Source organism: Strigops habroptila, chromosome 1 (genome assembly GCF_004027225.2).
Source record: "Strigops habroptila isolate Jane chromosome 1, bStrHab1.2.pri, whole genome shotgun sequence".
Taxonomy (NCBI): Eukaryota; Metazoa; Chordata; class Aves; order Psittaciformes; family Psittacidae; genus Strigops; species Strigops habroptila.
Window position 1 is genome coordinate 90,258,205 of NC_044277.2, and position 21,879 is coordinate 90,280,083.

The 21,879-nt window shown below is 38.9% G+C and overlaps 1 protein-coding gene across 8 annotated transcripts in view; it reads left to right on the forward strand.

Annotated features, from left to right (window-relative positions):
• Positions 1-21,879, forward strand: part of NUP153 (nucleoporin 153) — a 45,855-nt gene that overhangs the window by 14,735 nt on the left and 9,241 nt on the right. For 3 of the 8 annotated variants that reach the window (XM_030506254.2, XM_030506300.2, XM_030506311.1), the window contains exons 2-16: positions 358-574; positions 2,879-3,127; positions 4,456-4,595; positions 4,678-4,806; positions 6,609-6,725; positions 6,853-6,891; positions 6,992-7,045; positions 10,929-11,075; positions 11,782-11,834; positions 14,426-14,555; positions 16,169-16,306; positions 17,069-17,161; positions 17,458-17,548; positions 17,840-17,956; positions 19,562-20,176. In XM_030506254.2, coding sequence (XP_030362114.1) covers positions 358-574; positions 2,879-3,127; positions 4,456-4,595; positions 4,678-4,806; positions 6,609-6,725; positions 6,853-6,891; positions 6,992-7,045; positions 10,929-11,075; positions 11,782-11,834; positions 14,426-14,555; positions 16,169-16,306; positions 17,069-17,161; positions 17,458-17,548; positions 17,840-17,956; positions 19,562-20,176 — 2,329 coding nt within the window. The remainder of the gene's footprint in view (positions 1-357; positions 575-2,878; positions 3,128-4,455; positions 4,596-4,677; positions 4,807-6,608; positions 6,726-6,852; positions 6,892-6,991; positions 7,046-10,928; positions 11,076-11,781; positions 11,835-14,425; positions 14,556-16,168; positions 16,307-17,068; positions 17,162-17,457; positions 17,549-17,839; positions 17,957-19,561; positions 20,177-21,879) is intronic. The other 5 variants (XM_030506280.1, XM_030506273.1, XM_030506264.1 and 2 more) reach the window with 5 other exon arrangements.

A 21,879-nucleotide genomic window follows, 5' to 3' on the forward strand; every position in this document is an offset into this window, starting at 1 on the left:
TCTTCAAAACCAGTATGTGCATCAGTAGTTATTTAGAAGTAGAATTTCCTGATGACCTTGTGACTTGACTAGCTTCTCGTAAACTGTGGCTGAAATGTCAGAATTTTGAATATTGCCAAGGTCACTGGGGAGTGCAGAAACTGACAGGTTAGTACTAAATCAATATTGGGCGAAGTTTTGTCACATGTGTCCCAGAAGTGTAGACAGCCTATGTCAAGAATCAGCCCCCTCTATATTATTCTTGTCCTGAATATTTGCTATCTAATGTCTGTCTTCAAAGTGTGTACAAGGCTACATTGTAGTGTATGCTGTTGACTGTGTTTCTGTAATTAACAAGTGTTTATTTTTTCTTTCAAGCAGGGAATCATTAGCAGAATGACAGCATCGGTGAAAAACATTGTACCAGGATGGTTACAGAAGTATTTCAATAAAAGTGAAGATGAATGTGTAGATGCAAATGAATCTACAGACCAGGAAGAGAATCCAGTAAACTATCACCATGATTATGCAAATGAAGATACCATCGTGATTGATGGGAGAGTCACGCCTGAAACAGCAAGAATTAATCTAGACGGTATGTGAAAATTCATTTAGTATTCTGGCCATCTGTGTTTATTCACAGATTTCTAGCTCTGAATCTAAATTTCTAAGGGAAGCTGGAAGGAGCATTTCGACAGAATTAAAAATAAATAAATAAACAAACCCCCCGAAACAACCAAAACCAAACCCACCAACAAAACCAAAACACCTCAAAAAAACCCAAATTCCCCCCCCCCCCCCAACTGTTTCTGAAACTGCAGTTACATTATGCAGTTTCTGCAAACATAAGTGCAAAACATACTGGAGGTTGCCTGACAGCTCTTGGAAGCCATCAGTTAACTTCAGGTAGTCAATTATCCAGGTGCAGAATTTTGATAATATTCATTTGCAAGTGTGCTGGGTTATGTTTTGTCTTTGAAAGGTCTGGAAAGAATGTCTCTCTAATTGCCTAAGGTAATAAAAACATTAATTTGTTTTGTTGTCCTCAAAACAAAAGACCAGATGATAGAGTGCCAGAGGAAAATTCCTGCTCATGTCCTGACTTTTTTGTTGTTGGTTTTTGGGGGAGGGGGGGTTTGTTTCTTTGGGCTTCTTCAATTTAGTAAAGTCCCATGTTAGTTTAATGAAGAACTGGGGAACTTGGACTGTGACATTATTCTCTTTGAAATATGTTTCTTTCAAAATTTCTTTCAAAATACATTATTTTTTGAAATATGTGGTAACATTAAGGTATGAGCATAGCTAGCGTCGGATCTTAGAAAACCTGTTTGGACCCATGGCAAAGAAGTTTGCAACCCTTCACCGTATAAAAGATCCATGTTTTGTACCTGTATCTCTCACTGTTTCTGTAGTTCTCCTCTGTAAATTTGCATATGCTCTCATTTGAGTTTCTCTTAAATTAGCAGTTTTGTGGAACTTAATTAAGTAGAGAAGTTTTGTCCGAGCACACGTACATAGCCATCTGTGTGGAAAGTCAGTTGCTTCTGTTGTTGGCAGAATGGAAAATAATGAGGAAATACCTTTGCCAGCAGTGTCATCTAATGGTAAATAAGGAGCTTTATTACTTTCTGTGTAGCTGTAGCTTGAGGATGAGTTTGGATAAAGGAATAGAGAAGGTCTTCATGAATGAGGAACACATGTTGGCTTTCCTGAAGAACTGTGTGAAAGGATCTTTCAGTAAGAACAGCTGCACAGCAAACTTTCTAGCTCTAAAAAATTAGGAGCAGATGGACACCCTAGAACCTTTAGTAGCTTGCATTGCAGTCTGTGGATGCTGTAGGCCAATCTTTCTTGCTATAGTTAATAAGAAATTTTTTTGGGTTTTTTTTTTAATTTAAATTATTACTACTGTTATAATTTTAGAATGCTTGTTTCTTCAGCTCTGAGGTATCAGTGTGCTAGAGGCTGTATTCCTTTGCTTGGCCAGCCTTCAACGTGATAACACTTTCTCTCGAACAAGACAGTCCTAAAAATCTACCAGTGCTTTGGAGAACTAATTACTAGTCCTGTGGTGGTTATGAGGATTGCACTAGCTAGTTTAAGCTTCAGTGCAAATATCAAGAGGATAGTGACTCAAAATCGTGGTCATATCCAGAATTCCCAGGAGAGACTGTGGACTTACATGGATATCAGGCAAGATATTCATTAATAGCTGATCCATTCGGGTGGCAGTTTGGAGCTGTGAGACCACCTCTTGCAGGACACTGAAGTGGTTCATGAGGCAAAAAATGCCTATCTTGCAACTGAGGCCGTGATGCTTACTTGTTCTTTGTGCCCACATCTCAAAAGTTACTGGATAATGTTTTGCCTGTAGCATGACCTGATGTAGTAGAATTTGGGAAAAGGGATGATGGCATCAAAACAAACAACTTCCCCCCCCCCCCCCCCCCCCAATCTCTGGAAATACTCATTTTCATGTCATGTATTCAGATTAACATCATCTGTGTTACAAGATTCTGTAAACTGCAAGTCTGTAACTTGGCATGTAACTTCAAATTTTGGAAAGCTTATTTCAAGCTTTGTCAACAAAAGAAGGATGTACATGTTTGATTTAGTGAAAGACCCAGTGTTACAGCACTTGAACATGGGGTCAGAATCTGGTGTTGTAAAACCTCATCATTAACTGCTTCTTAACAGGACATTAATACTTAGTATTACAAGCAGTGTTGCTGTTGTAATCAGACAGATGAAACCCTATCTGAGTGAGGAAGAAGTTAAATTTGGCTTCTCTATTTTTGTGCTTGAAACTTGGCAATAGCATGACTGTTGATAGAAAACAGGTTTTGGCTTCTGTGAGCTTGCCTATAGGAAAGTTAATTGTCTCCCTGTTCTTGTTTAGAACCATCCACGAGTAGATCTGCATTGAACTACTCAGATGTGTTAACAAGGCCCTCTCTTCATCGGAGCCATTTGAACTGTACCATGTTGGATTCTACAGTACCACATTGTCAGCCCTCTACATCTTCTTCTCTTGGCATTGGCAGTCCTGGGCTGTCTCTTGTAAGAGAAATAAAAGATTCTACCTCTCAGCATGATGATGATAACATCTCAACAACCAGTGGCTTCTCCTCTAGAGCATCTGATAAAGGTAACTTTCATGTTCTCTAATTGATTCTTGATAACATGAAGTACTTTGCATTCTTTAATATTCTACATCACCTTAGTAAATAAAGTAGGTGACTATCAGCTTTGGATGTTAGAATTATATTTAATTTTTAATATTTTAGAAGTATATACGCCTGTCACCTTTTTAATATAACCATGCTTTGGAATGCATTTGTGAGACTCTGATGTTGAGTCGGTGCTGATAAACACAGTTTTAGGTTGGTTATCTGTAAGTCTTAAATTCAGATAGTAGGGTCCGAAGATGACTCTCTGTAGCTGGACAGCTAGGCTGATTGCCTAGAAGGAAGAGTGATTTGCGATATTTGACTGACAGCTGCTTAACTGTGAATAAGTACAGGTGACAAATAGAAACACAAATAGATATTTTCCTGTTTTCACCAGGAGTCAATAAAGAAACTAGTCTGACTGAGCAAGTTCTGGGCTGGTTTTTTGTCCTTTCCTGGTAGAAGGCATCAGTTGTTAATACTGCTATGTCCTTTGCTGAATTCAGTAAGGAATGTACACCATTTTAAAGTTAAAAAAAACCAAACAAACAGACCCCAAACCATTGTATTGATGTAGATGGGGACTTAGGTGATCTCACTGAGAAAGGGCAAACAACAGGTTTGCAGCTTTTTCTAGCCCCTCTCCTTTCCCCCCCCCAGTATAAATGGGGATTGACGTGTGCTCAGCAAGTTTTCTGGAGAACATGTTTTTCCAATGCAGAGTGGATGTTGACAGAGTTTAGCAATATAGCCAGAGTACACTAGAGCTTACTGGTGTGTCTCTATAAAACATACATGGAAAGTAGGTTGTAAACTCTGTTAGTTTGGGGAAGTTAGCCTTTGGGGAATTTTTCAGGTTTAAAACCTGTGTAGTTCTGACCTATGCTGGCCTCTAACCCTTTACCAACCTAGGAAAAACTTTGTATTATTATAGATGCACCAGTGTTTATGAAGTTCCCTTTTATTTTACTGTGAAAGAAGAAAAAATGAAATTGCTCTGCATTGCATTGGAAGCATACTATTAACTTGTTGTGCATGCTTTCGAGAGGTTACTGAAAGGTAACGTATTTGCAGTTCTGTGAACAGACTTCCAAGTTAAGAGCTGACGCTTGGTTTTCATACAATATGTGAAATTGATCTGTTTGAAGAGCTCTGAAGGTTACAGAGTGCTGGAGAAATGCCTGTTAGGGGACTTTTAATTCTGTAAGACCTCTGTATTAAGGAACTCCGGTGTTAGTGTGATCTTCAGTATTAAAGTTCTCTATGTACACAAGGCATTTACATACAGCATGTGTCGTTTTGGCAGATATCACAGTTTCAAAAAATACTTCAGCACCACTGCTCTGGTCCACAGAAGCTGAAAGATCTCATTCCCTCTCACAGCATCCTGCAGCTAGCTCTAAAAAACCTGCATTCAATTTGTCTGCTTTTGGATCTCCCTCTCCTGTAAGTACTGCACAGTATCAACTTTAAATAGTTTGAATTTGTAGCCATATTACTAACCACTTATCTTAATACCATTCTGTAGTCACTTGGAAACACTTCTGTCTTTAAGACAAGCCAGCTTGGGGATTCTCCATTTTACCCTGGGAAGACCACTTATGGAGGCGCAGCTGCAGCAGCAAGGGAGACAAAAGCACGAATTGCTCCTTATCAGGTATGAGAATAGCAATGCAGCCTGAGGGAAAATGTAAGCAAAATACAGAAGGGGTGACACTGCCGAAAGAGCTGTGAGCAGGGAGCTGAAAATGTGGCAACAGTTCCTATTTTGCCCTCTCAACCTACAAGAGTAGAAAAGAACAACTTCCGTTTAAATTATTTTTTAACAGTTTATGTAGAAATACTTGTTGTGATGCACAAGAATGATGGTAACAACCTAGGTTCTGGCTAGTTGTTTGTAGTTGGGATTTCCTCTGTTGTCAACTCTTTAAAAATACTGCCTACTGACTGTATTATATTAAAATAACATGTAAATAAAACCAATAATGGCATAACTTGTGTTTATAGTAGCAAAAACTGCCTGCCTGATACTTGTCTGTAGATCTTATGCAAGCATACCTACATTCATGCTATGAATATATTGTGTAAAACTGTGCACTCTTTACTATACTAGCGTCTAAAAGGCAACTTGGCTGATCGTTTGCTCTTCTGTTGCCTAGAGGGATGCATGCGGTCCTAAATCCAATCTCAGGATAAACAATAAAATGCTTTCTATTTTAGTATCATTCAGTTAGCTCTTGAAAAGAGTTACTTGCCCCTAAGAGTTCTTCGTGTTCTAAAATGAACCAGGAAATTAAAAATGCTGCCAACTCTCAGTAGCCAGAGTTGATTTTAAAAGGAAGTCAATAAAATCTGGTTAGGTTGGAATGTGTTTAAGTCAAAATTACCTTTATTTAAAAAAAAATAAAATCAGAAGTCACAAGGAACTTTATTTAAGGAACTGGAAATAAGAGTTTGCTGGACCTATTCTGGCAGCATATTTCTGCCATGGAACAAAGGGGACCTCCAAGTTCCTGACTTAGGGGACACCTTGAAAATTGTAGTTTGTTCTGACTTGGTGTTAAATCAAGAATACTTCAACTTCAGAACACTCAAAACTTCCTGTAACTAGGAGCCCTCTTTGGTCAGCTATTTCTATTTGCTACAAAATAAATGTGGATTGTGCTGAAAAGAGGAACCAAAATACTAGGCTTTTGAAGGAGAGATTAGCTTGCTTGTTGCTGCATGTTGCAGATTACAGCAAGTCTTGCTTGTGTTTTTTACATGCTGTTTAGTCTGTATTCTGTCTGCACATAGCAGCTTGATAAGCGTGATGTGGTTACATGAGGGGTTTAACATAATTGAAAGAAGAAAGTCACACTGAAAAAAAGCGTGGTTTTTAAATATTTTTTATATTTCATTATATTTTTATTGTATTCAAAGTCATGTGGTACAAATAAACCAGTTTACTTTTTCAGTGTAGTATGTTTAGATCTGTTACAGTTCAGATCTTTATCTTTTTAAACAGAGGAAAAAGATCTGCAGTCAAGTGTAGTCTTGGAGGAAGAGAGGAAGCAAGAGAAGTAAAACTAGAAATTCCTGATGATGATTGTATATGTTGGTTTTACGCTTACACCATCATGAAACTCTGAGATCTGTTTTGTTCGTGAAAGTACTTTGTACATCACAAGCCTTTGCTTCAGTTCTGTTTTCCTGATTAGTGGTTCAGAGACCCTACAGGTCTAACATCTTCCCTTTTATGACCTTTTACAGTTTAGTATTTCTTTTGTTGCTTTATCCTGCGTGCAAGGTGTGTGGGGCCCCTCTTAAATGTCTGTAAAGTCAGTAGAGTGTGTTTTCCTCTTCATGGCTTGAATGCCTAGTGAGTGCATTTTTCTGTCATCGGTGTAGCCACAGGGCATAAAATACATGCATGTTTAAAAAATCAGCGTCATAACACTTGCAATGCTAATTTTTCAGCCACCAGTAAGAAGACAAATGAAAGCTAAACAAGCAAATGTGCAATCCTGTGGTGTGACAAGTTCCACAGCACGGCGCATCTTGCAGTCATTGGAGAAGATGTCAAGTCCTTTGGCGGTAAATGGCACTCCTTTTCATCTGTTTTATTTCATGTGTTTGAAAAAACACAGTAAATGTGCTAGTGTAGGATGAAGATCTTCCTTACGTAGTGTCCAGTTTAATTTATTGTACTGTTTTTCAACAGGATGCTAAAAGGATTCCGTCTTCTAGTCCGCTTTCTTCTGTAAGTTGATCACAAACCCCCCACGTTTTTGTTGATGGAACCCTCTCTTAGGAAAAAAAATAAATTGTCCTCTAATATTTACTCTTTTTTTCCCCCTTAGCCTTTGGACAGGAGTGGGCTGAATATTACTACCTTCCAATCCAAGCGAAACCAGGTAAGAACCAGTAACGTCTTAAGCTGAGTTAGATAACTTTCTATTCTTTATAGCTATTACAAGAAATGTCACAAACATCAGTGACAGCGTACACATGAATTCAAGTTAATACTAGTGTTACATGAATTATAGCTGTCTCGGCTGTGTGGAAGTTGCTAAAAATGTCTTTTCTACCCATGCTAGAAGGACTGTGAAGATTTCTCAGGTTTAGAATTATATTATCTTTATGGACAGAATCTCTCAAGAAGTTTCTATGCTAATCCCTTGATTAGAAGTATAATTTATTTTACGGGCGCTTCAGAATTTACAAACATCTTGTATTTTCTGTACCATCTTTCCCCATATGCTAAATTACAAGAATGTTGAAAAGTAGAGCATATAATTTCTTTACCATAAATATTATCTAAATAATTGAAAACAAAGCTGATATGGATTCTCAATTAAATTGTGGAACTACACCTGTGATGAGGCATTAAGAAAGATCTACCAGATTTGCAGCGTAGGGCCTGACGTCAGTCAGAAGCGAATGTTGCATGCAGCTGTCACTGGGTAAAAGTAGAGAAATTGTCTATTCATAATACTAGAATTCATAAAGTTTGGCAGGGGAAGGTTAGCCTTGGCTGAGAAGGGGAGGAGAAGGTTGAGTGTTTCCTGCTAAAGCAAATGTATGGTTGACAGAACACTTGAGCACTCCAGCAGAATTTTTTGCTGGTATTCTTTGTGGTATTTTTCTTATTTTGAGGAGTTGCACCAGCCAGAATAGCTCTTGGTGTATTAAATATCTAACTGGGTGACTTGTTTTTTTCATTGTATGTTCCTGTCTTGACCTTATTGTGTAAGAATATCAAATTAGTTACCTGCCTTATGGGTGAAGGGAAGGTGGTGAATTTTAGTAAGGCTTTTGATACTGCCTCTGACAGCATCATTCTGGACAAGTTGTGCAGGTGTGGGATGAGCAGGTTTACAGGGCACTGGGTGAAGAACTGGCTGAATGGCATGGTGTTAAGGGCTGTAGTGAATGGGGCTAAATCTGGCTCGTGACCGGTCAGCAGCGATGTTCCTCTGGGCTCAATTCTAGTGTCAGTTCTGTTCAATATTTTTATCAGTGATTTGTGGATGCAGGAGCTGAATGCATCATTAGCAGGTTTGCTCATGATACAGAAGTGGGAGGTGCTGTTGACTCTCTTGAGGGACAAGAGACCTTGTGGAGGGATCTAGATAGATTGGAGTATTGGGCAATAATCAGTGGCATGAAAATGAATGAGAACAAATGCTGGATCTTCATCAGTGATGTAGACAGAGGGATTGAGTGCACCCTCAGCAAGTCTGCAGGAGACACGAAGCTGAATGGTGTGGTTAACATGCCTGAGGAACACAATGCCATGCAGAGGGACCTGCACAAGCTCAAGAAGTGCGCCCATGTGAACCTCATGAGGTTCAACAAGGCCGAGTGCAAGGTCTTGCACCTGGATCAGGGCAACCCCTGGCATCAATACAGGCTGGGGGATGAAGGGATTGAGAGTATCCCTGAGGAGAAGGACTTGGGGATACTGGTGGATAAAAAGCTATACATGAGCCAGCAGTGTGCGCTCACAGCCCAGAAAGCCAACCGTATCCTGGGCTGCACCCAGAGAAGTGTGGTCAGCAGGCTGAGGGAGGTGATTCTATCCTACTCCACTCTGATGAAACTCAACATGGAGTACTGTGTTCAGCTCTGGAGTCCTCAGCACAGGGAAGACATGGACCTGTTGGAGCAGGTCCAGAAGAGGGCCATGATAATGAACAGAGAGATGGGGCACCTCTTCTATGAGGAAAGGCTGAGAGAGTTGGGGTTATTCAGCCTGGAGAGGACTGCAGGGATACCTTATTGCAGCCTTTCAATACTTAAAGGGGCCTATAAGAAAGATGGGACAGGCTTTTTAGTAGGGCCTGTTGTGATAGGACAAGGGGTAAATGGTTTTAAGACAAAAGAGGGTAGATTCAGACTGGATGTAAGGGAGAACTTTTTTTACAATGAGGATGATTAAGCACTGGAACAGCTTGCCCAGAGAGGTGGTAGATGCCCCATCCCTGGAAACAGGTCAGGTTGGACAGGGCTCTGAGCAATCTGGTCTACTTGAAGGTGGCCCTGCTCATTGCAGGTTGGGGTTTGGCCTAGATGACCTTTAAAGGTCCCTTCCAACCCAAACTATTCTATGATTCCGCACCTGAGACAGAGTAACATTGGACACAAGTATAAACTGCAAACGGAGTGGCTGGAGAGCAGCCCTGCAGGAAGGGACCTGGGGGTGCTGGTTGGCTGCAGGCTCGATGTGAGTCAGCCATGTGCCCTGGCAGCCGAGAGGGCAAACCACATCCTGGGGTGCATCAAACACAGCATCACCGGCCAGTCGACAGAGGTGATTATCCCACTGTACTAAGTGTTGGTGCAGCCTCACCTTGAGTACTGTGTCCAGTTCTGGCCCCACAATTTAAGAAGGGAGTTAAGGCCCTTGAAAGTGTCCAGAGGAGGACAACAAAGCTGGTGACAGGGCTGGAAGGAGTGTCCTATGGGAGCAGTTAAGGACACTGGGTTTGTCTAGCGTTGGAGAGAGGAGGCTGAGGGGTGACCTCAGAGCTCTCTATAGCTTCCTGAGGAGGGGAAGCAGAGAGGAAGGTGCTGAGCTCTTCTCTCTTGGATCCAGTGACAGGACACGTGGCTCAAAGCTGCATCAGTCAGGGAAGGTTTAGACTTGACATTAGGAAGCATTTCTTTAACGAGGGTGATCAAACACTACAGCAAGCTTAGTAGAGAGGTGATTGATGCCTCAAGCCTGTCAGTGTTGAAGAGGCATTTGGACAATGTCCTTAACAACATGCTTTAACCTTTGGTCAGCCCTGCATTGGTCAGGCAGTTGGACTAGATGATCGTTTAGGTCCCTTCCAACTATTCTGTTCTGATTCTATTCTGTTTACATTTAAAAAGAGCAGTGGACCATTTTTCACTCAAAATGGGTTTGTGAACTTAAATAAACATGTTTTACTCATGATTTCAAAATGAGTATAATAGATTTTAGAAAGAAGTACTTTTAACCACTTTATAGATAGTACAACATGAATTTTATTACCAAGAGTTGGGAGATACTGTGAAATTAAAGCAGCATTGTAAAAACAATTTTCTTTCGATGTTAATTTAAATAATAGCATGCATCCCAAGTCTCACTCTTCTGATCCCTAAGACTGCAGATGAAGCCTTTGGTGAATCTTGTACCTTTTTTGTTTCACAATTCAGTTAAGTCAGTTTTGCAGGCTGTACAGTGCTTTCTATTAAAAATTAGCACTTGTCTGAAAATTGCTTTGACAAGCAAAGTCAAACCAGTACTCTTTAAGTGCATCTAATACAAATCTGGAACATTGGAACATGTTTTAATAAATGAGACTATTTCAAAATTACTTTAGAACTTTTTTTTTTTTTAAATTGTTGCTTCAAAGGAGGAAAAATGCAACCATTAGCTGCTTAACACTTTGAATGTTAAATGAATGGATTAAGTCAGTAAAAGAATATTACAGTGTGGACAGAGGAGAGGAAAATATGGAAGCATATTATAGTAACATGAGTTATTTTGATTATAGGAACATTAATTATTTTGTCTATAAAGATAACTGCCAAATTTTAAAATAGGATTCAGTCAGAGTTTGGCTACTTCTATCACTTTTTGGATTTCATAACAGGTTTTCTGGTGATTTCCCTCTGCAAGCTAAATGCTTTCAACACTTCCAAATAATTTTCACTGGGTGCTGAGACTTATGGGAGTTTTATAGTTCTGTAGCTTTTTTCATCAGTAAATGCTGTGGCACTTTGCATGGGCGCAAGAATAAATCGACTGTTGCTTCCCTTTCAAAGATGGAATCGCAGCTTCCACCTGTCCAGAAACTCGTGACACCAAAGGCAATCTCTCTGTCAGGGAGTCGGACCCAGTATTTTAAACCATCTCTGACTCCAGCTACTGATTCCAGCAAAATTCACCAGAGGGTAGCTACAAAGCACAAAGTAAGTAATTTTCTGGTCCTTATCTGCCTGCTTTTTACAACCTTGGAATGTCTTTAGCCAATTACTCTAATAAGATGCTCTTTCTTGGCAAAGAGTACCAATAGCATGAGGTAAGCATTAAAGTGGGGGGGGAGAGCCATTTTGAAAGAAATGCTTTGAGGTTTTATGGATTTAAATGTATTTTTGGAACAGTAAGTGGTTGGTGGTTAACTGCAGAATGTGATGATGTGCTGTTGGGTCAGGCTGTTCTCAGTGAAAAAATGTTTGAATGCAGAAACAACATTCCTTTTTGTATGCTCCTGTACACAAAGCTGTCACTGATGGAACATGCTGATGTTGTGTATAAACTCTCTCAGGTGAGCTACGGGCTCCGAGTGAGATTTCTAACGGTTACCCATTCTGATCACTTTGGTGTAGATGGAGTCCCTGGTAAACTTTCCTTAAAACAAGACTGGCATCTCTTTCAGAAAAAAACCCCCATGTTTCCAGTATCAGTCTGATCTTAATAATCAGGTTTAAGTTTATGGACTTTGTAGGCCAGAGATCAAAGCAGATTGTCATAATGGTTAGAGGACAAGCTTATGTAGATGATGTATATTTAGTGATGTAAACAACACAAACCATGTCTGGTTGGTTCTCTTCGCTTTGTATGTATTTTATAAATACATTCACATAAATCTTGAAATAAATCAAACTTAACTTCCAGGGTATGAGAGAGAAGAGTTTTCCTGCAGAACAGCGAGTAAACCCATCTGAAAGGTATGTCATATCTATTAATTCAAAACACTTGGAAGAAGAAAGCTCTCTCTTTTATCACTATAGTCTGCATGCCTGCCTTCTTTTGGAAGGGCAGTAACAGTTCTCAGTGAAGGGAATGGAAAATACAGTGAAAAGATTGTATTACGAGAGAGTTCAACCATTTGTGCATCTTGATGTTCACTGGAGGGAGGGCACCTATTAGTTTCAGCTAATTATTTAATTGCTTGAAGTCAGTAAACTTTGTCCTAAAGGAATTATTCTTCCTGAAAGATTCTTTATAAGGTGAAGTGGCTTACAGTTCAGGTGTATATTTAATTTGTAGGGGTTTTTTTGAAGCAGAAACCTGGAGGAAGATAATTTTTTAATGCTTCTTTCATGGCAGAGTCACTTGTTTGCTCTGTGAGTTCGCATAAAAAACAGGAGCCCTTTAGAATCATCTGAGGCCAAATGTCAACTTGTCTGTAAAACACAGAATTCCAGGAGAGTTAATAATTGTATTTCTTCTTGAGGAGATAGTCTTGCATTACACTGCTTGCTTGGCTTAGGTAGAATGACTTCACCTCCAGATAATATTGATGGTTCTCCCTTCTGGGCAACTAGTCTTTTGGGTAGTGCTTGAGTTAAGACACTTGGCATTCAAAGGATACCTTTTCTGGAGGCTTCATCCCTTTCAAAGAACAGTAGCAGGGAATTGTATTTTGTTGTCTGTGTTCATCTTCCAAGCAATTCTTATGTTGCCTTGGGTATTCATTGGCTTGCGAAAAAACCCACAACAAACCAAGCCTTTGTTTTGGCATCTGATAGTTCTACTTCACAGCTACCACCTTTTTAGGGATGGCTCTAAGGGTTTGGCACAAGTGCAAACAGATGTTATGTTTTAATTGTGGGTTTTCAAACTGTTCTAAATTTTCTTTGGTAGAATCCTTTCTTCTCCACGTAGAAGGGAAATCCAGAAAACTGATACTGCTTTTTATTTGGTTCCCAAGTTGTATGTTCCACTTCTGTCCGTAGAGTAGGTAGTCCCTTTTAAAAAAAAAAAAAGTTTTATAAAGCCAGTCTCTGTTGGGTGTCATGTTGTGGAGCAGGAACAAAACACTGATGAGAGGCAGCTGGCCAGAGTCCCTTCGATACCAGGTTAAACAGGCATTCCATTGTGTATAGAGACATAGTCATGGACAAGGCTACAAGGGCTCTCAAGATAAGGAAGTACATGCAACAAAAGAACCAGACGTCTTCCTTCAAATACATGTGGGCCTTCCACCTTTATGCAGCTAACCTGCAGTACTTTGGTACATCTCTGTTCAGCCTACCAGGGGCTATTTATTTTTCAAACCTGAGTCAGAATCGTAGGTTGGACTTACTTGCCTGAAGACAGAAAACTGTCTTTGCCCCTTAGAAGCTGACAGGTGCTAACAGAAGAGAGAAATGTGGGCTATTACAGACAGGCTATAGTTGTCTGAATAAAGCTCTATTTTGACATAAGATTTTTTTTCAATCAATCGAGTTGATTGTCAGTTTGGATTAGGGAAAAGTATGAGCATATGGCCTTAAGGATCTGGCTTCCTCTCAGTGGTTAAGTGCTAAGCAGACTGCAAGTATCTCACAAGTTCAGACCAATTCTGTTCCTCAGTCTTCTGGAAACTTGACCTGGTGTCTTACAGTGTGATCAAATGTACTTTTGTAATGACTGACTGCTTGGCTGCAGGATAAGCTTTGATACGGTAATTTTTCCCAGGGATACTTCATTTTGATGCCATACTGCTTTTTATTGTTGTTACTCCTTAGTTCACTTCTGGTTTGGCATTGGGGTTTTTTTTTCTTGTTTGCTTTGATTTTTTTTTTAGGGGGGTTTTCTTTTCCCACTTGTATTAGGAAATCTTTCTGGTTTGGATCTAGGCTTTTGTAATGAACAGAGAAGTGCCTTTGTATGCCTTACAAAAGGGATCTGTATTCATGTCTGAAAAGATTTTTGGAATGTTGGCACACCCAGACACCTCTGCTGCTTCTGCTGATGTCCCCAGGAAAGCCAGAGCTGCTTCTGAAGTTTCTGCCGTTTTATCTTGCCACACAAGTTTAAGCCTCTCTATTCCATAAGAGCTGTTGCAGCATTTCATGTGCACAAGCACACACAGAGGCACGCTCTCTCTTTCTCCCCCCACATATATTTTTAGTTATCCTTTTATATCCCTGCAAAGTTACATGCTCATCACAGACTCAGAGAACTGGCAGTCAAAATTTCCACTGTCTGGACTATTAAAAGAAAACATTAGAAAATAAGAATCTAAATCAGTTCTTCTATTTCAGGTTTTCTGGCTTAGTCATCATTCCTTTATGGGTGTTGTGACTGTTTCTTATGTATGTCCTTCTCATAGCTGCTGTTACTTAGCTGTTCTTCTCTTAGCTGCTCTTACTTAAGAGATATTTACCAGCATTGAGCAACTTGTGGAACAGTATTTTTCCTGATTCTGATTGGAAGGTGTCAGTTCTAGGACTAATAGTGGTTGTAACAGCTTGAAACAATTAGTTCGTATTTTTCCTTTTTGCCACCCCTCCATCCCTTTCCTCAACTACCTATTGTTATTCTGTGCCAGCAATTTGACCTACCCCAAATTCAGTACTCCTGCATCCAACGGTCTGTCTTCAGGAGGAGTGGGTGGTGGTGGCAAGATGAGAAGGGAAAGAGGAGTACACTATATATCAAAACCTGGACAAGAGCAACAGGTAAGTTAATTAACACTTAAGTTAATTGCTCTCACTGAGGTTACTGAAGGTAACTGAGGTTATGCCAGTTTTGTTGCCTCATACTGATTTATCATAATGCCATTTCAGTTTTGTGGTTTTCTTGCTGTGGGTTTCAGAGCAGGCTCCAGTTTGCTTATCTGTTTAAGTGCCTCAACTTTGATTTTACATTTTTGACATCTTTAGTCATATTCTTGGAGATGCTTCGCACTATAAAGTTATTAACAGTTTAATGAACAAATTTCGGTGGAGGTTTGTAGAGTTTTATAAAAGGAGTGATGTTTGAAACAAGTGCCAGGTAAGTAAACAAAGCTTATTTGATTTGTTATTTCATATTTAAGTCATGTAGGAAGATACAGGCCAAGAGTCTGAAGCAGAAGACAGTGTTCTGCATGTTTGCTGATGATAATTCACAATTTCTGACACTTAATCAAACTCATCATGAGAAGGTTTTTTCTTAATGTAATGGGAAAAGTCTATTTAGTAAAAATATGGTCCTGGCTATCCCAAAGATTATTTTTCTTGTTTTTCTTAATGTAAGCTGCCTACTATTGAACCTTAAATATAGAAAATTTATATTAGTCTTCTGGCTGATGCAAAATGAAGAAATAGTTAATACTGGAGAACATTTCTATGATACAAATGGTCTGAATATTGAGGTCCAATAGACTCTTCAAATCAAAACTGTGAAAGATGTAAGCTGTAGGCTACATTAAATTTCTGTAGTAGCAACTTACATCTCTGCATAGTCACTTCTGAGTAGATCTTGGTACTACTGTGCAAGTTATGACTAGATTGGCTATTCCCATTTAAACCCTAACTAACCAAATCTTCGGAATCAAATCATTGAAAAGGCAAGGATAAGACCAGAAGTTTTTAAGGTACACTGGTTTCTGAGTTTTAAATTTGCATCCTGATACGTGATACAGACTAGATTTACCAGAGTATGATCTTCTGTGCTGCTAGTCAGGTTTTCTTTTTTGGTGTTTTGTGCTTTGGTTTGGGGTTTTTGGTACTCTATGGAACCCACATACTTTAAACATTACCTTTTTCCAAGTTCAGTGCAGTAGTGACTTCAGAATCTTTGACAGCTGTCCTACTTAATTTTGCAAGAGGAACACTTTCTCATTTGTTTTGAGAGTGTACTCTTAATTGAAGAGATGAGAGGATAATTGGGAAGGATGATGTTTCTCTAAATGTTTAATAACTAAAGTAGAGAAAACAAAAATAAATCTGATCTGTGCCCCTCTGTGTTCTGCACAGGTAACAATTTTGAGCTAGCTTTCAGTATTCTTTCTGGACAGGTGGTGAATGTAGTATTGTATGGAAACAGGCCTGCTAGAAATTAAAATGATGTGGCAGACTGAGCTGGAGAGGTTAGGATTCATTTTGAAAACTTGCTTTGTTTTAATCTGTAGGTCTGTTGGTTATATTTAACTTCATTAGGAAATTACGGGTAAGCTGGGGTGGGAAGGTAAGTGTGTCTTGTAAAAAAGAAAAAAAAGTTGTAAATTTCAGGTTAAAGCGAAAAAATAAAATTCAGAACTTCTTAAAGATAAAAAATTAAAATTACAATAATTAAAATTTACACCTAGGAAGTGGAAGAACCAGTACTACCGAAAGTACCCTTACCCATCAGTGCTGCATCGCTGCCTTCATTCAACTTCAATTTTCTTGCCAGTAGTACTGTCTCATCGTCACCAAGCACTGTCTCAACAGGAGCGATGATGAAGGTAAATCTTTATTGTATATTGTGAATACATTTTTAGGATGAATATACATCTGCTTTGTTGTATGTTAACTTCTTCCATGGTGCCCATGAAACTAACCAACATTAGTTTATATCCTGTTGAATAAATAAGGTATTCTGGGGGGAGAAGGGGGGACATAAAATTTTTGGTTTGGCCTCTGTCCATCTTTTTGCAAACTTCTAGTTAACATAATTGTGTAACTGCTTCAAATGCTACGGAGATTTTTTTGGGATTTTATGCCAAGTTAAGTTGTTAAATTGGAGGTAGCATAAAGGGTCATATAAGCCTAGTGTAGAATATGAGCCTAGGGTGCCATAATCAGAATATTATTGCAATAAAATAAACATTCATCTGTTCCAAAGTACTTGAAATATTCTTGTATGTTTTGAAGCAGGTACCTGCTTTAACATGTTAAGGTATTTGCTGAAGGTCTGACTACAGCTGAGCTGAGTTAGTTTAAGGTTCTTCGTCTGCCTGGTCTGCCTTTCCATGTATTTAATATGTTTAGATCTAAGTAGCATCTCGGTGATTTCTCTCGGTTTCTGGGATTTGGTTTTTATGATACTGTACTATATGCCCATTTGAAAACTTTGTTTTCTTTTATTGTAACTCTTGTCTGTGGGTTAGCAATAAGTATCAAACATCACATTTCCCAACTTCACTGCAGGATACCTGTTAGTGAATTCAGGTAGCTGCTATTGTTTCACCAGGGTGATACAAACCTTAATTCTTTTGAAAATACAGGTACCACCAGCAAGTAATGTTGGCAGTCCTGTGTTCAGATTTTCATCTCCAATTGTGAAATCTACTGAGGCGGAAGTGCTACCTCCATTGTCTGTAAGTAAAATAAAGCAAGCTCAACTTTTTCACAAAGCTTTAGTAGAATATTGCAGAACAGAAAAGCAAAGTTCGCCCTGATAATGGGGAAAACAAATATATAGGTTTCTGTCCTATAATGTTATGTGTTCTTGTGTGTTCTATGTTGTATGTTCTTATATGTCTTATATGTTCTTATGTCATCCAGCATGTATACCAAAGGTTTGAAGAGTGGATTTCAGGTTATTGTTTGTGTGTGAAACTTGATTAAAGTTTCTTTAGTTTCAGAATCTGAAAAAAATGTCTCTCTCTCATAGCAGATTGGGTTTACATTTAGTGATCCTGTTGCAAAATCAGCAGAGCGTTCTGGATCCAGTGATACACCAGTGACATCCTTCCTTACTCTAGGTAAGGGTCTGAAATTTTAGCATTTGAGATCTGAAGTGCTGATTTTCTCCTTTTGTATGTTAGATAGTAATTCTATCCTTTCTGAGCATATAAACAATTACAGGCAAAGTGTGTTTTCAGTGACACATCTGCTTTTAACCAAATCGTAATTATAAACTGTTGTAAACAAGGTAGAATTGTTAAGATTCTTATAGAGGAGGCATGAAACTTGTAAAGTCATGTTTCTAGCAAATGTGAATATATTTTAAGTGGATTTCTTTGTGAAAGGTGTTTTTTCTGTTGTTTTTAAAGATACCGCCACTGTAAACAGCACCAGCAATAAGAAGGAAAAAGAAGAATACGATGGCCCCTCCAAACCTGCAAAGGTCTTAAAGGAAGGAAGTGTGTTAGACATTCTAAAAAGCCCTGGTGAGATTATGAACTCTTTTTAAAGAGATATTGCAAAAAGATATGTAAGATACTGCAATGCAAATATATGCTAGCATATAACTGCATTGATTTTTAAACCCACTACCACAACAAACCCCACTTTGTCACAGTTAATGCAGTATTAGCCATAAATACAAACACAGGAGAGCATTATGTTAAACTCTGCATCTCTTAAAGTTGATCTCCTTTTCTATTCAAAGTGGCTTTTATTGCAGAAAGGACAACTGCAACTTCAAACCAGATGCATTACTTGTTCTTTATGTGTTTGGATGCAATTGTAAATGAAGTATAAAATGAATTAGCCAAATAATCAGTGTTTCATTGTAAATAAATATACATTATGGAATTTGAAAGGAAACGTTTGTAAAATGCTTTACAAACATTCCTCTCCAACCTCCACCATCTCTGGAAATTAGAATAGTAAGGATGGTTTCATTCCTAAAGATGTTTTAAAAGTTGTAAATATTTTGGCCTTAAATGATAACAGTTACTATGGATTTAAATGTAATTTTTAAGTGAAGTGGGCTGTTTCACTTTAGAAACCCTATTCTAATTCTTACTTGTAAGTAATTGCAGTTGTTTTCAACTGCTTAGTAAAGTGTGTGTATATAGATGATGTTTTTTGTTATAAGAAAAAGGATTTTATTGCATTTGATCTTTTCCCGTGAGCCTTGAGTTGCACCAAGACATTTTTTGTGAAGTGACAAATCTATGTGCTTAAGAAGGCAGTGCCTTTTTATATTGAAAGAGCTAAGTGAGAGAAAATACATTGTGCGCGTAGGAAAGACCTATGCGTGAAGTGATGTTCATTTTCTTTATCAGTTTAAGAGAAGCAGGTTCTAAATTCACTGTTCAAAGATTCCACTTCTGATATAAAAAAGCCCCAAACCAACAACATAATAAATAAATTTAAAAAAATCTTAATTTTAGCTTTAGAAGAATTCATGCTGCTATTTAAGATGCATTGCCATAGCGTTTTCTTTAGCATTTCCATATTGCTGGTTATTGCTTTCTGTTAAAATTGGCACCTTTAAGTAAGGATTTGGCCTATGTCTGGTGCGTTTTGAGCAAAGATTATAGACAACAATTGTTGTGTTGTCTTCATTTTTGTTAATTAATACTCAGTATCTGTGGGGAGATACCATGTTGATTGCTGCTCCAAGTACCAACTGCTGCGCTGCTACTAGAGTAAATGTGAGTCAGCTGCTATGGCAGAAATAGCATTAGAAACTTGATTCAATTGGGCATGGTGTCTTAAATTGGTAGTCCGTTATGGACAGTCAGCTTTCAGTACTGTTAATTCACACTTGTATCTACCAGTGAAGGTTTGTATTTAAAACTTTCTTGGAAATGAAGATTTAAATCGAGCTTTAAATAAATGTTCTGTTGTGTCCCAGTGCAGCATATGAAATTTCATCCCTTTACATAAGGTTTCCAGGGACTTCCTCTTGTATTTAATCAGAATGTGAAGTTGTAACGATTGGCACTTGGTTTAAGCTTCTGTCATCTAGATTTTAAGTAGCTTACATGTAGTGAGGGTACTGCTTTATCAATAAGGTCTCTTCCTGTTTATTTTTTCACTAGGCTTTACCTCTGTGAAAACACACTCCCCTCCATCTGCGCAGCCTGTTACAAGCACAGTGGTCTATACAAGGCCTGCAATAAGTAGTTTTTCTGCAGGTAAAGACACCTCTAAACAAGCATCCTCATTTTGGCAGTCTGACACGTATGACCCATGTCTGCAAAACAAAACCACGGATAGCAAATGTGTAACATGTGAAGCTGCTAAAGTGTCAACAATTGAGAGTACGAAACAGACAATAAGCTCAAGTCAATGTGTTGCCTCTAAGGCAGCAGTTCCTACAGCGGGGACATTGGGCTTTGAAGACAAATTTAAAACAGCACCCAACACATGGGATTGTGATACCTGTCTGGTCCAGAACAAACCTGAAGCTACAAAATGTATAGCATGTGAGACACCAAAGCCCGGAACAGGAGTAATGCCTGCCCTGACATTGCCAGCAGTCACAGACAACGCGGTGACAGTGACATCCTCCTCCAGCAGCACTGACACAACAGTCACTCTGGGGTTTGGAGACAAATTTAAGAAGCCAAAAGGTTCTTGGGACTGTGCGGTGTGCCTTGTATCAAATAAGGCAGAAGACAGCAAATGTGTAGCTTGTCAGTCAGAGAAACCAGGTGCGTTGTTCTCTTTTCTGTTGTTCCAGTTTCAGCTTCTCTGCATTCTTAACAGAATAAAATATGTTGCATATTAAAAATACTTTCAGCAGCATGGCTGTAAGCCAGCAGGATGGATTAGTGACTGGCTGCAGGAATGGTTACAGGCACTTTTGAGGTCGCAGCCCAGATTCCAGCCTGTCACATGAATTGAAGTGATTGTGAACTGTATTAGTGCAGAGCTGAATTGAAGCAAATACACCCTGCTTTGCAGTAATGAGGAACGATGACTAAACTGGATACCTTAGTTAACTTAAAACCTATTTACTCGTTTTCATTAGGGAAAAATGCGAACTCTATAGATAGTTAAAAATTACAGGGTCTTTCTCTCTTTCAAAAGTAAATAGAAACAATGTTTACAGAACATAGCTAAAAATGCCTCCACTTGGCATTTGTGTGTAGTTGAGCAGACAGATATGAAGACAGGTTTCAAGACAGTGTAGTCTTTAACTAGTTGTCTTAAGCTAAAACAAAACCCTATGTTGAGCTATGCCTGTGAAGGGCAGTGGTAGCCTTCCAGAACGTGGGTGACCTTGTTCTGGAAGGTCAAGGTCCTTTCTGACCATGGGGAAGTGGGTGCCTTGTTCAGTGCAGCGCTGGGTTGCTTCCCATTATATGTCACCGTAATTGATTTTGAGTGGTGAGTTTGTTGTTTTTAAAGCACACAAAAAAATATTTTACTGTTAACTTTCTTAACATCATTTAATATACTATTAAACAAACACCTTTGCAAATATATCCGGGGTTGGGGGAATCTCTGAGGGACTAGATCCTGCTTTTGTAATTATCCTGTACAGTAGAAGTAGAATTTCTTCAGATAAGATAATGCATTTCAGAGGGAGCTTATTCTCATGGACTAGCAGCCTCAGAGTGTGATCAGCAGGCACTTTTGCCTGAGACTATAGCCATTGCAAGGAGAAATTTTGGAGATGCGAGGGTTTGCCATGACCATGATGGTGCAGAAAACTGCACAGTTCTACATCTGTCAAGGGGGTGAGTGAGGCAAGTAAAATGAAAGGATAAAAATCCTCTGGATCTGCTGTGGAAGAGAAGACCAGTTCCTGTCTTTACTGTTTTGAATTTGAGACATTGTGTTCTGCCTCTCGCTTAAATGCCACCCTCAGTTGTTTAAAACTGTAGGTGACCATGACAATTATGTGATACTTTTGTGCCTTCTGGATGTCCACTTCACTCCTCACACTTACGGAGCTGAAGTTTTCTGTTGGGGTGCAGCATCAAGCGACATCTCTTCCTTTACAGGGGAGAAAAATCAGACGGCAAGTGTTGTGTTTCAGGCCTCTATATGGAGGTTTCTGCTGGTGTTGAACACAGTGTAGCTTGTGTAGTGAGCACAGAATTGTGGGTTTGGAAGCTTTGAGTTCCTCTCTGTTTTGTTTTGGGTTTTTTTTGTCACAGTGTAGTTTTGAACGTATCTGTTTCTGGGATTTGGTGATGAATCATTCTGGTAAATTCTCAGCTTTGCATCCCTTGACAGTGCTCATTAATTTGAGCAGTTGCTAACTTCGACTACAGGTTATTTATGCCACCAGAAGTTCTTTCAGTAGTTTTAGTTGAATACAGTGCCTTTTAATTTACATCTGAAACAGGCTGTGGTGTTACATGAACTGCAGTTGCTGTTTAAATACCATTGGTTAAATTTGTGC